At 38.1% G+C, this 18,065-nt stretch overlaps 1 protein-coding gene across 8 annotated transcripts in view; it reads left to right on the top strand.

The window, feature by feature from the left end:
- LOC129774152 (mucin-2) overlaps positions 1-18,065 on the top strand; it is a 103,505-nt gene that overhangs the window by 33,470 nt on the left and 51,970 nt on the right. For all 8 annotated transcript variants that reach the window (XM_055777983.1, XM_055777926.1, XM_055778075.1 and 5 more), the window contains exon 2: positions 3,252-4,024. In XM_055777983.1, coding sequence (XP_055633958.1) covers positions 3,273-4,024 — 752 coding nt within the window. In that variant the 5' untranslated portion in view covers positions 3,252-3,272. The remainder of the gene's footprint in view (positions 1-3,251; positions 4,025-18,065) is intronic.

The following is an 18,065-nucleotide window of genomic DNA, read 5'->3' as shown; positions in this document are numbered from 1 at the left end:
TTACGAAGAAAAAAATTGAAATTCGCCATATAGAGTATTTCAACAAGGGGTATAGAATTCTTATTTTAGATGAACTTACGAATTTTGAAATGATGCTGAGAATATTGTCGAGTTATGAAGTAGAACATGAGGAGATTTTTGCAGGATGTCGGATAAATTTTACCATTGAGTAAATTTATATTCAGGTGAACGTTATATTCAAGTGAATACATTTCGTGTGAATGGAATAAGGGTGAATATTATTGAATCACTCTCTTGGAAATCTTTGATTATCTTGCGCACAAATGTCTCGAAAAGCACATAATTCTGGTCGAAAATGGCGCGAAATTTAGGAATATGTACTTCCCATGTTTATAGATGTAATCTGTGACTGCGCGTGCTTGATTGTTGAATGGATACTTTCGCCGAATCAATCTCTACTTAAAGATCCAAAAGTTGCCGGAAATTGCAAAAATATATTCCAATACATCGCGTTGTTATGATTTCATCCCAATCATTCACTTCTACTATGTACGACCATGTACATAAAAATTTATATTGAAATTGACACTCTTTCCACAATACAAGTGTTGTGTAATGATGACATTGATAGCTGAAAAGCATAGCGTTCATATGTTTATATTTTCCAGAGATGAAACGGATATCCGGTAGCTATTCGGTATCCGGCCTATCCGGCCTATCCGGCCAATATGTGCTATCCGGATACCGGATAGTGACCTACTATCCGGCCGGATACCGGATATTAGAAAATATCAATAATTTCTTATTAACACATAATAAACCATAATAAAATAGCTCATTAACATCATTCATACATATTTAAAAGCAATGTTTGATTACTGAAATGCTAAATTCTTTTTCCCAAAATTGAAATAAAATCTTGTCAATTGAATATACTCCTTAGAATTGCCACCAAATGTAAAAATCGTGATTGCAATCGATTCGAAATGTTTTCACATAACAGTCGATTTCGTTTGCAATGACACATTTTCTCTGAACGCGATACTGACTATTATTTTTGTTTGCGATTTCGTTGAAACAGTCTAAAAAAATGTCAGAAGCTGTAACGTTTTGTCTCTTTAGCTTGGCTTCAAGAACTTCTAAATAGTCTGATATGATCCTTCAGTCCAGAAAGGTAGCATTAAGTAGTTTGGATTGCCTTTGAGGTTTACTTTTCAAGCGGATGTTCGGTTATTGCAACAAAGCGTGCATTTTGGAATCGCTTTAATTTAGCCCCGTTGGCTCCCGTCCCAGATCGCAAATCAATTGTTACATGGGTCACTACATTCAGACAAACTGCAAAGTCACAGTGTGGTGTGCATTTTCCTCAGCTGGAATTATTGGTCGCTGGTTTTTTGAGGAAAATGAGGTTACAGTGACAGTGAATTCGGACCGGTATGTAAACATGCTACAAAATATTTTTTTCCCACGGCTAGAAAATTTGGATTTGGGGGGGCACTTGGTTCCAACGGTGCAACAGCACACACTTCAAGAGCATCGATGGCTGTTTTGAGGGAAGACTTTCAAGAGCGCCTTATCTCAATTATAGGCAATTTGAAATGGCTGGCACGCTCTCCCGATCTGTCCCCTTGTGATTTTTTTCTATGGGGTTTTTTTGAAATCCCGTGTTTATGTGAACCAAGAACCCTACAAGATTTGAAGACCAACATCCAAGAAGAAATTGCCAACATAACACCTGCTATGCTAACAAGAGTCATGACAAACGCCAGAAATCGGTTTACGCAATGTATGGAGAATGGGGGACGTCACCTAACAGATTTGATCTTCAAAACAATGTAAATAAAAACTTTAGACATGTACCTACATTATAAAAAATAAATAAATGTTTTCCGATGCATACAATAGTTTTTATTGAGTTTTGAAAAAAGGAAGTTATGCTGCCGCAATCTGTATAATGCTAAATATGCTTTCATGCGAGGTTAGTTCGCTGTTCTATGTGCATCCTCGTCCTAGTCCAAATGCTTTTTTATTCAGCAAAATGTAACATTACCTCCTATATACAGGAGAGACTAGAACTTATAATTCTTGTAATCTCTTCAAACGATATCAGAAGCCAAACGCATTGTTCCAAATCTGTTCAAGATTCCTTGTATACAAATTGATACTCTATTGAAAGATATTGGTTATAAACGGAAAATTTCATCATTGTACAGCTCGGACTCGATTATATGTGATTCGATTATATACAATTTTGGACTCGATTATATACAGTTTGTATTTTTTTTTATATTTCAAATATGGCTTATTTCAAGAAGAAATGTAACCGTTCAACGTTGAGGTGTAATTTAAGTGGCTATTACATGTACAGTGGGGTAAAAATCGTGATTTTTGAAGATTTTGCTAGAATTTTCACCAAGAATCGTTTATATCGATATTGTAGCCAAACTAAGAACGATAGAAGTTGGATGTCCAAGAACAAATTGTGGAGCGGTTGAAAAGCTTCAATTTGATTGATAAAAACAATCTAGTTTAATATAAATTTTAAGGACTAAAATAATAATAACACAATAAAAATTATTAACTTTTATGTTTCTCACTTGCAAAATGTTAATAAAATCCACTTATTTATATGTTCCATTACTATATCCTGTACTAAATTTTCTCATCTTTCAAATGAACGCAACAGGATCGTCTTCTGTAGCGTACTTTGTAATGTAGAGCCAGTTTGAGGCGACATAGTCCGAAACAAAACAAAAAGTTCTATAACTCTGTCATCGTTGAAATTCGAACATATGCATTGAAGATTTATTTCTCAAATATGATCGTCTATCACCTTTTGAGAGAATCTGGATAAATTTATTTTTTTCATGTGAGAAAGGTGTTTTCTGACTTTAAGGAGATGAATCAAAAATCAAATTCCTCTTTTGTATTCAAAAAACAAAAAAATAATGCAAAAAAAACGAATAAAAAAATTTCTTTTTTGACTCGATTATATACAGGATTCGATTATATGCAGTGAAAAGAAATCAGAAACTGTATATAATCGAGTCCGCGCTGTATATTATTTTTATGCAAAAATGTGTCGATCTAGCTCCCTGAAATGTAATCTTTTATTTGGTTCATGCAAACATGCTGTTTGTTCCAGTTTCTTTTTCGCAAAAGCCTCGAAGCTTGCCGGGTACCCGGTATCCGGTATTCGGGCAAACTACTATCCGTTTCATTACTAATATTTTCTCCTTTCTGTATTTTTCGTTTCAAATTACTAACATGAACGACATGTCTACTTTCAGTGATTGCAACGGAACCTTTAAATGGCAGCACCGAATGCTGATGTCATGCGTGGCGGTGGATCTTCTGCTGTCGCTCCTGGCTCAGCAATTCAACAGATCGCACATCACAAGCTGCCACCAAATTTTCTGCATCAGCAACATTCAATACCAAACCATCACATCCAGCAATTGCAAACGCTTACCCAGCAAACCGCCGCCACTCTTGCAGCAGCCCACCACCATCCTCACAATGCCATACACAATAACCACCGAATGCAGCAGCAGCACCAGCATCAGCTCTCTACCCAAGGACAACCGTTGCAGCAGCAAGGCCAACAACAACAGTTGCTTCCACAGCAGCAGCAGACACATTCTTCGGTGCCGCATAAAATTTCTCAGTATAGTGGGAGTATCAATAATTTGATATTTCCTTCCACCGAAAATCCTTCCAATGCAAATAGTGAGACACGTCTTACCAGCAGTAACAGCAGCAGCAGTAGCAGTACAAGTGTAAGAGTGAATGATGTAAACAACATAGTTGTTAATTTAGCTAGTGTAAATAAGTCGCTGAATATCTGCACCAATGAGAGTATAGCGACATTGCCGAATAGTAGCAGTAATCCTGTTATGAACAGGATAACCACGAATGTTAGTCATATCGCAGCTGAAAACAGCACTCAGCCAAATGAGACTATTTCAACGAAAGCTAGCGGAAGCAGCTCTTCGGTGGCGCGGTGTAACGTTGCACCAGGCTGGCGGAGGATAAAATATAATTGTGAGATTATCTACATTAGGTAAGTGAATGTTCTCGATTTGATACAGCTCCTTCTCCATGCCACATATCACCATGAATCCCTTCGAACATCATCCGCCACATTTGCACATACATCAAGTTGCTTTGAAAGTTGGGAAAAGTTGTCAGCAGGGTTATTTTCTATGGCCATAAATTATCAACAACTGTTGATTTTTTTTGTTTCATCTTCATACTCATTTTCAACTACGTGGGGGTATGGGAAAGTAAAAGTCAGAAAGTGGAATAAGTTCAGAATGCAACTGATGCTCTACTATCGAACGGAAGAAGAAAAGTGAGGATAAAGGTCTAGGATCGGCACCGTCGATCTCCTAGAGTGTCCTGGTGAATAGAGTTGAAAAAAAAATCTCAGCAGGCACATCTCGTTTCACGGGAAACAGACACACACCGCATGTCTGAGAGAATGGCAAAGTAGAGAAGAAAGGTTCATGCATCCTTCATCCTGCACCTTTGATTCCCGCATTGTGTTGCGTCAGGGTCGGTCACGTTCGTTTGAGGTCATCCGCCCGCTGGCGGACACATATCCTTCACATGGAGCGAAACCCATTTTGCGATGAAACTGTTTAGTAATGTAGAAAGAAATCCGTGTTACTACTTGTCTTACCAACTCCTATATTTATGGAAGAATTATAATTAACAAAAGGTTATTCACAGTAGTGTCTACCAGCTAAACATTTTACGTTGATTTAATATCGATTGAAATACGTGTTTCCGCTTGAGAAACAGCATTCGATACAGCGTTCGACAACTTAAGGAATGGTCATCATTTCGTCAAAAATGTCCTTCTAACTTCAACTTAATTTTTGAAGAAAGAGAAAATTTACAGAGTACCAAATCGGACAGATAATTTTGGAAAAAAATTGGCAGGTAAAAACAGGTTTGCGTAAGATAATGTGTTTGAGCGTACAAGTCCTTCAGACACGTTTTAAATTTCTCTGTATTTTAAACATATACGCGATTTAACGCGAAAGAAGTCATCATTAAATTTATGTCTAAACATGCTCCAGATAATTTACTGTATAACAAGCTTCTCCTTAGGTTGCAAGTACATTTGCGTTCTGAAATACGTTGCAGCTTGAATGATAATACACTCATCTACTAATTTAATCAAGAGATTACGTGTTAACATGTTAACATAGCTAAATAGAGTGAACTAGGATAAAGTGATTGAAAAAGAACTTACAAAATGCTTGGTTACCTATGTGCATGACGTTTTTTTTGACATTGGACTATGTCTTTAACCTGTTTTTGGGCGGTTTCTTTTTGGGTGATTCCCCGTGATTTTATTTTGATATCGGCTCTTGAATCACGCAAACTAATCGTACACATAATAAAATCGCACCTAAAAAATCACACATGAGAAATCGCACAAAAACAGGTTTGCCTGTATAGGGATATATGGGGGTTACTCTACGAAAGATGTAACGATTCATTAAGTGTTTCAACTCCTCAAGAAGATAAACGTGGGCAAGATGAAAAATTTGGCAGGTAAAAACAGGTTTGCGTAAGATAATGTGTTTGAGCGTACAAGTCCTTCAGACACGTTTTAAATTTCTCTGTATTTTAAACATATACGCGATTTAACGCGAAAGAAGTCATCATTAAATTTATGTCTAAACATGCTCCAGATAATTTACTGTATACCAAGCTTCCCCTTAAGTTGCAAGTACATTTGCGTTCTGAAATACGTTGCAGCTTGAATGATAATACACTTATCTACTAATTTAATCAAGAGATTACGTGTTAACATGTTAATATAGCTAAATAGAGTGAACTAGGATAAAGTGATTGAAAAAGAACTTACAAAATGCTTGGTTACCTATGTGCATGACGTTTTTTTTTGACATTGGACTATGTCTTTAACCTGTTTTTGGGCGGTTCCTTTTTGCGTGATTCCCCTTGATTTTATTTTGACATCGGCTCTTGAATCACACAAGCTAATCGTACACATAATAAAATCGCACCTGAAAAGTCACACATATGAGAAATCGCACAAAAACAGGTTTGCCTGTATAGGGATATAAGGGGGTTACTCTACGAAAGATGTAACGATTCATTAAGTGTTTCAAACCCATATTACTCGAAATCTTTATTGCGATATACAGGGTCTTTCAGATTAAACGCTCACGCAACATTAAAATTTGCTTCTACAAAAGTGAACCGATTTTTATTACAAAAAAAAACCAAAATTCTTCATGCACAACTCTAACTTTACGACCAGTGTTGCCACACGTACAGATTTATCTGGAAATGTACAGATTTTTTCGTTATTTTTGGTACAGATTCTGTACGGTACAGATTACAGATTTACATCAAAAAGTACAGATTGGTACATATTATTTCCGCGTGTGAAATTTCTCTCGAAAATTTCATTGAATGAGACTGTGTATAAGCCCTGGTTTAGGACATAGATCTTCTTCTTCTTCAATGGCACTAACGTTCCTAGAGGAACTTCGCCGTCTCAACGTAGTATTACTTGCGTCATTTTTTATTAGTACTTGTAGTTGAGATTTCTATGCTAAATATCACGCCTTGAATGCATTCTGAGTGTCAACCTCTAGAATGCGCGTGATCACAGTGCAAGTCGGAGGAAATTTCTTTGACGAAAAATTCCCCCGACCAGAACGGGAATCGAACCCGAACACCCGGCATGTTAGTTATGACGCTAACCACTCGGCCACGGGAGCACACATAGGACATAGATGCGATTCCGAGAAAAAAAATCATGCTTTTGTGGCACGGCGCATTATCTTGGAGACCCAATTTTCTGGATTGTGATATCCGGGTCGGGTTCGGCGGATTCTGAGATCTTCGAGATAATATTCTCCAGCCAACCGTAAAAAACCTTAGTTGCTTGATTGCAAATATCTAGTTCAAGTCTCGGAACTTAGTTGAAACAATGTGTTCACTCGCCAGCTTAGGATTATTTTACTATGATTATCATAATCATGTAACAAAATAAAATCATGAAAGCGCAATGATCGAAAAGAGAGAATTGATAACAACAGTTTATTTGTCTCATTCCGATACGTTCCACATTGTTTTGTAAATTGACACGTTCTCCAATCTCCACATGATAGCGCGCAGCGCGATTTAACTATCTCTTTTTTTCATCCACACAATACAAAACTGGTTTCATTCGCTTTCGATCATAGCAAAACGGGCTCCTATAATACCACCACCTCAAAAGTCAACGAGACTACAAGTGGCCGAGCGATCGGCGGTACTCTGTACAAATGAACAACAGCGGAAAATATCAAGGTTCAACGATTGTGTACAAAATTTACGCTAGGCTGGCTAGCTGCCGGGCTGCCTGTCGTAACCTCCGATTATTAGCAGCGTGTGCTTTTTCATCCGTTGTTCGTTTCTCGTTGATATTTTTATGATACAGCCTCTCTCTCTCTCCCTGGGCCAAATTGGAATGCTCCTCACTCACCTCGAGCCGTTCTCGTGGACATCATAAAAGCATTATTGGTTGACCGCAAAGTGGCACAAAGCAAGGAAACTGGAAACTGTAGCAAGATGCAAGGCGATGCATAGTTTTACAGCCCTACCCGATTGTTTATTGGTTTGATTGTGAACACTTGATCACCACACGAAATGTTTAAAGAGATCGGTAATGAACTCATTAACAGGGCTTTAAATGTGCTTAAACGACAGGGAATCTTTTGTGGAGACACATGCAGGATGTTTTTAGAGAGACATATAACTTTACATTGAAATTGAAAAACGCGAACGGTGTTAATTGTCATGAATTTGAATTTTTTTATTCGAATAAAATCTGTCATTTTTATTTGAACTAGGATTGGGCGATCTTGGATCGATATTCAGGAGATTGGTCTTTGCCTATCCGATTTTAGATTTTTTGGCTCGATTCTTTGTACTCCAAGAAATCGATAAAATCGATCTTTTATTTCCGATCTTTATGATAGTAGATTTTTTTTGTGGAAATTTGTTTTTCAGTGAACATTGATTTAGATCGCACCAAAAACAACCTGACCAATTTTCTTAAACATTTGATCCTTTTCAAGGTTGTCAAATTAATGGTCGTAAAATTAGGAGAAGCAGTTCTGTAAGTTTGATCGTTATAAAACAATTTATCACAAGTTATATTTACACCAAGCCTCGTGTAATATTTATATGAAGTTCATGAAATTGCGACAACTATTAATTGATCATATCATTCGAGCAGATCGAAATGATGTATCCCATCACTCGAACATTACTGTGAAACGATATTTGGTTCTTTTGAACCTCTAGGAAATACGGTTTTATTTGGATAAAGCTTGAAAACTTTCGTATTTATTACTATTCATCTCTAATTTTTTGGTTCTTTTGTATTTTACTTCTTACATCAGGCATGTGCAAACCAAATTTTGTTACCAATATAAAAATGAGATCCTTGAGTATTTATTTTCTCCTGCTCGAGAAAGTATTTTTGGAAAAAAATATACATAGTATGCATACTTGCAAAATAAACACTATACTGCCGTTTTACGCATAGTTGTCCCATGTTACTTTCTAGAATTAAACTGTTTGATTGGATCGAGAGAAAAAAACAGGAAGTGGGTTATATGTATGGTATAACCGCAAGGGTGACGTAGAACTATCGTTGATTTAGAGATCATTTGTTTGAAGTTGAATCTAAATCCATTCTGAATGAATGAATAAATGAATATTTGGGGGACTTCGAAAACGAGAGCGTTACGTTGGAGGCACAAGGTTTTATGCATCCAATATAGGATACTAAAAACCTTGTTCTGAAGAATAATCTTCAGAAGCTAACCTACTAACTGTACTTTATTGACAAATCACAAACCCAAATGTATTATATGGATATTTTATGGATAAAAAACATTAAAATAAACTCTTTCGCTTGAATGTAATTTTCAATTCCAAGGGGAACTGGCAGATTATTTTCCAGCAACGATTAGATATTTCCACATTTTCCTCGATACTGGAAGCCCACCAGTGGTTAATACTAACTCGATAACCACCTGTTAATAGTACTTGATTGAAAAATATTTGGTCACAGTGTTACATGGATAGAAAACATTCAAATAAACTCTTTCACATGAATGTATTTTTGAATTCCCAGAGGAACTGGCAGATTATTTTCCAGCAATGATTAGATCTTTCCGGAACTTTCTCGATGCTGAATGGCATCCAAACGGCAAGAATTCTGCGCCAGCACGTTAGGCAACGATGTTGTCTTGTCGATGTCCTCGCGAAAAATGAATGTGTCTCACCACCAGAATATCGCTTAAGTATGCTTTTTGTGTGTGATTGAATCGAGAGAAGGTGTGGTTTACGATGGCAATTTGGAAGGCAAACTAGAGGGGAATGAACTCTCTGAGCTCGGAACTTTCGGCGACTGAGCAATAATCGATTGCGGGCGCATACAATATTGGATACGGAAATATCCTACTGATGGGGAAGAATAATCTTCAGAAGCTATCCTGTTAATTGCGATTGATTGAAAAATCACAAAACCAAATGTATTTGGTCACAGTGTTACATGGATAGAAAACATTAAAATAAACTCTTTCACATGAATGTATTTTTAAATTCCCAGAGGAACTGGCAGATTATTTTCAGTAACGATCAGATATTTCCACATTTTCCTCGATACTGGAAGCCCACCAGTGGATAATGCTAATTCAATAACCATCTGTTAATAGCACTTGCTTGAAACATATTTGGTCACAGTGTTACATGGATAGAAAACATTCAAATAAACTCTTTCACATGAATGTATTTTTAAATTCCAAGAGGAACTAGCAGATTATTTTCAGTAACGATTAGATATTTCCACATTTTCCTCGATACTGGAAGCCCACCAGTGGTTAATGCTAACTCGATAACCATCTGTTAGGCTAGGCGCAAATTGAGAAGCGTATAGCGCTCGTAAGCGAACGCGGGACTACTAACACGACTCATACGTGCCACAAACGTAGCGTGGTGGAGCGCATATTGAGTCGCAGTTTGGTGTAAATAACATGCCACTCGCATTCAATGACTGATTAACACAGAGTTGCGCGATATATTTATTTACTAACACAATCACCCGACCAGTACAGCCATACAGTGTTAAACCCACGGCGCTATATGATTGTTCACCAACACAACTACCACAACCGGCATGACCAGCACGAGCAACTGTGGTTCAGCCACAGCGTCGCGCGAGTCGTGTCTCACGAGCGCTCCACCATCTCGCGTCATCTGGCCAATTTGCGCCCTTCTATCTGTTTTTATTAGCCACAAAAACAAGTGCTATATCGCGCCAAGTTACTCGCGCTATATGGGTCTCAATTTGCGCCTTGCCTTAATAGCACTTGATTGAAACATATTTGGTCACAGTGTTACATGGATAGAAAACATTCAAATAAACTCTTTCACATGAATGGATTTTTAAATTCCCAGAGGAACTGGCAGATCATTTTCCAGCAATGATTAGATCTTTCCGGAACTTTCTCGATGCTGAATGGCATCCAAACGGCAAGAATTCTGCGCGTGTATGTGTCGATCCTTCGCCGTCCACCTCCTCCAGCACGTTAGGCAACGATGTTGTCTTGTCGATGTCCTCACGAAAAATGAATGTGTCTCACCACCAGAATATCGCTTAAGTATGCTTTTTGTGTGTGATTGAATCGAGAGAAGGTGTGGTTTACGATGGCAATTTGGAAGGCAAACTAGAGGGGAATGAACTCTCTGAGCTCGGAACTTTTGGCGACTGAGCAATAATCGATTGCGGGCGCATACAATATTGGATACGGAAATATCCTACTGATGGGGAAGAATAATCTTCAGAAGCTATCCTGTTAATTGCGATTGATTGAAAAATCACAAAACCAAATGTATTTGGCCACAGTGTTACATGGATAGAAAACATTCAAATAAACTCTTTCACATGAATGTAATTTTAAATTCCCAGAGGAACTGGCAGATTATTTTCAGTAACGATTAGATATTTCCACATTTTCCTCGCTACTGGAAGCCTACCAGTGGTTAATACTAATTTGATAACCACCTGTTAATAGCACTTGATTGAAACATATTTGGTCACAGTGTTACATGGATAGAAAACATTCAAATAAACTCTTTCACATGAATGTATTTTTGAATTCCCAGAGGAACTGGCAGATTATTTTCCAGAAATGATTAGATCTTTCCGGAACTTTCTCAATCCTGAATGGCATCCAAACGGAAAGAATTTCGCGCGTGTATGTGTGTGTAGCTTCCCGGGGAACCGTTTGTGGCATCACTCTCCTCCTGATGGATTCCCTTCTGGCCTAGGGTGCACAAACAGGCTCTTGGTGACACCGTTCATCCGCGCTTTCATGATAAACGAAGAGCTTCACCACAACAGCGACAACATGCTCCAATCGCTGTTCAATTAGAACTGAGTGGATTTCCGAGCGGCGCTCGCTTATATACCGATTGGTGATTTCAATAGCCTGTTTTGAAAGCAATTTTAAGACTATTGAAACAAGTTTTTGGATCAAAAAGTAACAAGTATATAACGCGTAGACATTTTATCTTTCGAATGAAGTGTTTATCATACCATTTCGTTCAGTTGTTTAGGAGCTATTAACGCTCAAAATCTCGGTCTCCGGCGTAACGCTTTCGTTTTCGAAACTTTGATTTTACACCCCGGTATAGAAATGAAAGACGTAGTCCTACGTCAAAACTGAAAGAATCCAGTTTAAACTGGAACATTGATAACGCTGCTTATACCAGTGACAACGTACAAATGTTGTCTTCAAAGGCACCAATCGCGGCTTAAAATAGTCTCAATCGACGTTCTGTCCGACATTATTTGTATACTCGGAATATAGGCCCTTGCCCTCCGGGTTGGTTCTTTCCTTGGCTGCTTCTCTCGGATTTATTTATTAAATTTGTGCAACACTCTATTTGTTTTTAAAGGCCAAATTCCACAAATTAATTCATTTTTCTCCTACTGTTTCACAATATCCACAATTTCACATTTTTTGACGTAGAACTACGTCTTTCATTAAGGGTGCCAAATCAGACTTCAACTAGGATTGCATTTGCGCTAATAATGATCATAATGAAGCATTGCTACTGTTTTCGAGGTTGTTATCAACAAATAGAGTTTATTTCGCTTGTTTAGTCACCAAGAAAGTAAATGTCGTTCTGGAATTTTAGATGTGATTAGGTTTCGCTTGCCAGTAGCAAAACTTCCTCCACTAAGGGTGACAACTGCGCTTCTCTCGAGGATGAGAAAGTAATGCAACTTTTTTCGAGGCCAGTAATATTAACAGAAGAGTTTCTTTTGAGAATAGCGCAAAATGATGAGAAGTGTTTATATTCCTAGTAGTTTCAAGCCACCAATATATGGCTCTGTATGCATGCTATGGCGAACGCTTGTTTGGCGCTTGGTTTACGTTGTACGAACGATGCCTAGAGGTGCGATTCCTTTGAGGCAATACTAAATAACATGTATCCGGATATTTGATACTTGCAAGTGTTGTCATTGTTGTTGTTTCCATGCGGTGCCAAAGATATATTGATGTAGTTATGAGATGTGGAATAATGGTGTAGCCGAGTCTATGTCAATTGCGAAAAAAGCCACCGGAATAACGTTGGAGGTAAATTTTCAATGCATTCAATGCACATAAAATAAATTGCGACATACGATCAGCTAGTGTATTGTTTTGCGAGGGCAAGAATGAATCATCAATAAATTATCGTCAACTGATTCTACAATGAAAAAACTATTTCAGAGATTATTCTACTAAGCAGTTGTTTCTAAATTTTCACAGCATTATAAATAATATCCGAAGGTATAAATAAGCGACTTATATAAAATAACAGCGTAGTTCTCCGTCAACAATGCGGTCGTATCTTGGACACAACCTCCTATAATTTTTTATAATATGAATCTTCTTTCTTGGTGATGGGTTTCCTTTTATAACTACTATCCAGCTGTCCATATTCTTTATTCTAATCTCAATTTTTCAAACGTTTCAATACCTTCCTATAGTCCTATATTGTTTCTCTTATCCCTTATTTATGGTCTTTAAATCTTTCTCCTGTTGTTGAGTATAATCCAAATGTATCTTATTTGACTCGTTTTGTATCCAACATCATTTCTGAAGAAATATGATCCAATGATTCGACCGACCCAAAAAGCGCATCAAACACTGACTTTGACAGGACGTTCTAGCATTTGGTAAGTCCTTACGGATTCAATGCTTCCTCAAATCTTGTATAAAGTGGAATGGCGCAGCTCCAACCGTTGATTACGGTGTCGAATGGACTCATTTGAATCTTCCTTGACACTACGCTCTACAGCAGCAACAGCTTCTTCGTCACGCACTGTATAACGTCTATGACGATGTGTGTATGTATAGTTCTATGAAGGTCGATTGTGATGGAACGAAAGATTTGTTAGAACGGTGTGATCGCATTACGGCGATCATGCGTAGTCAGGTATTAGAAGCTCCGTAGATAACACTGTAGCGCCAGTTATCGATGTTTATGATATATCCGGCAAACCAATTTTTCCAAATTTTTTAATAAATGTTTTTTTTTCTATTTTTCCAACGATAATTGGAGTTTCTTGTAGCTATATTTTTAACGTAGGGCTACGTCTTTTATTTCTATATCAGGGTGTAAATTTGAAGTTTCGAAAACGGAAGCGTTACACTGGAACAATAATATTTTGAGCGTTAATTCCTTCTAACCAACTGAACGAAATGGTATGATAACCGTATGCTTGCTAATTATTGATCCAAAAACCAATTTTAATGGTTTAAAAATTCATTGAAAACAGACTATGGAAATCACACAAATCTGTATATAAACTGGCGCCTACTCGGAAATCCATTTAGTTGTAATCGCGATGTGACGCTTCAATCTCGACGCAAAGCTAGCTCAGTTGCTCTTAAGCTCAATTATCTCTATGCTGCTTGATCATATAAATTTCCGTATGTGGGCACATACTGTAGAGTACATTAGAACTACGATTACAAGCGTTAATGAATCATTAACTTAACGCTCCTGTGACCTGATAGAAATAAAGCTCTCTGCCCGTTTACTAAGAGTGTAGTGTAGATGCACGAATTTCGGACATTTTCGAGCTCCGAATAGATAAAACGTATAATATTTTTAGTATCCATAATATCATTATTTGTATATCAATCTTTTAACGATAAAACACAAATGGAACGGAAAGTATGTATTCATAATTAGAATATATATTTTTTTCTAATTCATTTATTTATAAGGCTCAATCGCATAAGCTTTGCGGAGCCGCTAATTCAAGATTTGTTCATACAAAATTTCAACTTAAATCTATGTTTAATAGGATTCGACCGATTACTCGCGGTTTACTCAAGGGTAGAGGAGCAACAATTTTTGTGGGACTGGTCAGGTTAGGGACATGGATATGAGATATCGTTGTCTCAACCGAGGGTTGCCGCACGCACTGTAGCATTGTTCATAATGGCCTGGGATAATTAGAATAGTTATAAGCTGATGAAGTGAGGAAGTTAAAAAAAGGTGGGCCTTGGTGTACACGATTGCAGCCCTTCTGGTTATCTGACACAAAAAAAATCGAACAGATTCTCAATCAGTAAAGATGCCGCTATCGCATGAACCTCGGACAATTAAAAAAATACGACGAAGTGTTGTTCTGCATGTGTATGTACCATTGAAACGAAAAGACGACGATAATCTAACCGGTTTAGATCCAGAGAATATGGTGGGTGTGATAACATTGGGCCTGATCACGAACATCACTGCCTGTACGGTTCAGTGTTCAACGCTTACCTTACATTAATGATTTGTGTACATGGAAATATACTCACCTTAATATTTTACAGATCTTGTGTTAGAGACAGACATAGGATGTCTGGCAACCTGGCTGAGTTTGGTGACCCAAGAAGAAAGGAGATATGTTAGAGACTACGAAGCAACACGGATGTACACGGCGTGCTCTGGATATGTGGAGTGTTTGAGAGTGCCTTATTGTTTTAATAAAAGGAAGTTTAATTAAATAAATACTTTGTATCAATCACTACAATTGGCGACGATCGAGTGAAAGAACCCATAGCAATTAAGGTATGGATATTACTTGTTTAAATTACTATCAGATTAGTAATCAGAAGTTATATTAAATTGTTTCAAATTAAACGGAGGCGAAGTACGGGCCCCAAATTGGTAAAACAAAATGGCTGCACGGTTGTGTATAATCTAAAGGGTGTGTCACATCAAATTGCATCACGGAAAAAACGCTGTAGAAATTTAATTTTTAGGAATTATATCTTCAGCTTTCGCTTATAATCAGATAAGAGTGTATAGATCACGTTGGCCATGCTTCACTGTCAATTTTTCGTAAATTTGGAAAAATGTCGTCGAACGAAAAAGAGCGTCGTGAATTAATCCTGTGCACTCATTTTGAGAATCCGGAGTTGTCACATCGGGACATCGGTAAGATGCTGGGAATCGTCCAATCCACGGTCAGCAGAGTACTAAAACGATACTTCGAGAACCTAACCATCGACCGGAAGGTGAAGAACGGCAAAAATGGATGCTCCGTCAGTGAAAAAGATCACAAGCGCGTAGTTAAGCAGTTTAGACGTGATCCGAGAAGTTCGGTCCGGGATGTCGCCAATAAGCTGAATTTGTCAAGTTCATTCGTCCAGCGGACCAAGCAGCGGGAGGGCCTGCGTACATACAAGGTTCAGAAGGCTCCTAACCGCGACGAAAGGCAAAACATGGTGGGGAAGACGCGAGCCCGGAAGCTGTACACCGAAATGATGACGAAGCCGCATTGCCTGGTAATGGACGACGAAACCTACGTCAAAGCGGACTTTCGTCAGCTGCCTGGCCTGTTGTTCTTCTCCGCAGAGGACAAATTCAGCGTTCCGGAGGAGATTCGAAAGCAGAAACTATCCAAGTTTGCCAAAAACTATCCAAGTGTGGCAAGCGATCTGCTCTTGCGGAAAGCGGAGCGCCCCCTTCGTGATGACCGACACGGTAAACGGGCAGGTTTACCTTAAGGAGTGCCTACAGAAGCGCTTACTACCACTATTGAAGCAGCACGAGGGCCCGACCATCTTCTGGCCGGATCTCGCTTCGTGCCACTATTCAAAGGATGTGTTGGAGTGGTACGAAGCCAACGGGGTCACCTTCGTGCCAAAGGAAATGAACCCGCCCAACGCGCCGCAGCTTCGCCCAATAGAGAAATATTGGGCGATTATGAAGCAGGCCCTCTGGAAGAACCCAAAAGTTGTCAAATCGGAGGCGGACTTCAAGAGAAAATGGATTTCTGTTCAAAAAAAACTACAACCTGACGTTGTACAGAACCTTATGGACGGGGTAAAGAGGAAGGTGCGAGCATACGGGCTTGGGCTCGAAGTATGAATAAAAAGAAAATGCCAAAAGTTGTTTAATAGTTTTTATTTTACTGTCTAAAATTTTCAAAAGGATCGGTCTACTGGGCGAATTTCTACAGCGTTTTTTCTGTGATGCAATTTGATGTGACACACTCTTTAGTACTAAAATTTTAAAAAAATAAGAAAAGAGTTGAAAAGAAAATGTGTGTAGTATGTGATGGCGAGGATGATTCGCACTGTTCATGTAAAAAAAAAGAATTATGAGTGATATTATAAATGAAAATCATTACAGATAGCTGAATATAAAGTTCGAAGCTTTAAGGAAGAGAGAAGAACGTAGCAGGGAGCTACGTCATGGTATTATTCTCTAGCGCAGGGTGCCTAGACGAATATTTAACAGCGTAACAGGAGGTTACATGTTGTTTGTCCAGTGCAGGGAGCCTGGAAGAAAACTATGCAGGGAGCACAGGTATGTACATGGTATTCAACAAGTGAATAGATGTTACGTAGCAGGTAGCAATGTTTTGTTTCTAGAGCAGGGAGCTCGTAGAACCCGAGTAAAGAGCTACACGGTGTTTTCCTAAAGCAGGGAGCTTTAAGGAAAATGGTAATCATAGCAGGGTGCTATGTTCTAGAGCAGGGAGCCTGGAAGAGAATTAAATTCAATGAAAAACTATTGAAACATAAAGAATTATAGCAGGGAGCTATGTAGTGTCGATATTCAATATTTGTTTCTCGAAATATGAAAATATTATTACACAATTCTATGTAACCTGATGCGGAAGTTGACGTGGATATATTTTTGTTTCTATTTTGTGTATTGATCGATTGAATTGACCAAACCTTTTTGTGTGTGTGCGTAATGAAAATAAAACATATATATATTTTAAATAATTTATTATGTCTAACGATCATTATATTATTTTACTCATATAAAATATGTAATTATGCCGGTGACGATTAATTGGATTATTTCGATAATGAGGGAAACCAATACAAGTTTTCTCTATTCACGATTACAGATGGATGAAAGTCGGCCATTGCCGATGTTTCGATGTGAACAAATCGAAAGCGGTAAATTGGCGAAGGAATGGCGTGAGTGGAAAGATTCTTTGGAGTTTTATTTTGACTCTTATCAGATAACCGATCAGAAAATTAAGCGCTCTAAAATGTTACATTTCGGTGGACCTCAGTTACAAAAAGTATTCTAGAGTGTGGAAGGCACCGAAGATTTCCCACTTGTTATGTTAGATAGAAATTGGTACGACATAGCTATTGATCGGCAAGATGTTTATTTATTTATTTATTTATTTTTTTTTTTCCCAAAATATATTTTTTATTAAGGCACATGTGGCGTTAGCCTGACGGGGCCGGGAGTCCAATATTTTGACAATTTTCGTCTTACAACTATGTTAGTAATATGTAACCGATTACTCGCGGTTGGCTCGAGGTTAGTATTACAAGTGTTCTCATAATTGGTATGTTGCAGTCTTCGATGCTCTATACGTGTGCCCGACACGGGCTACTTCCTATTGGGATGCAGCTGACCATTAATCAGCAACGCTCCCTAGTCTGTACCCCATATCTAGCGTGGTGCGTCTTTCTAAGATGTTTATTTTAAACCACGCCAACAAGATGTTCTAGAAAGGCATAAGCTGC

This window comes from Toxorhynchites rutilus, chromosome 1, assembly GCF_029784135.1.
Source record: "Toxorhynchites rutilus septentrionalis strain SRP chromosome 1, ASM2978413v1, whole genome shotgun sequence".
NCBI lineage: Eukaryota > Metazoa > Arthropoda > Insecta > Diptera > Culicidae > Toxorhynchites > Toxorhynchites rutilus.
Note: the sequence above shows the minus strand (reverse complement) of the source record. Positions and strands in the feature narration are given on the sequence as shown.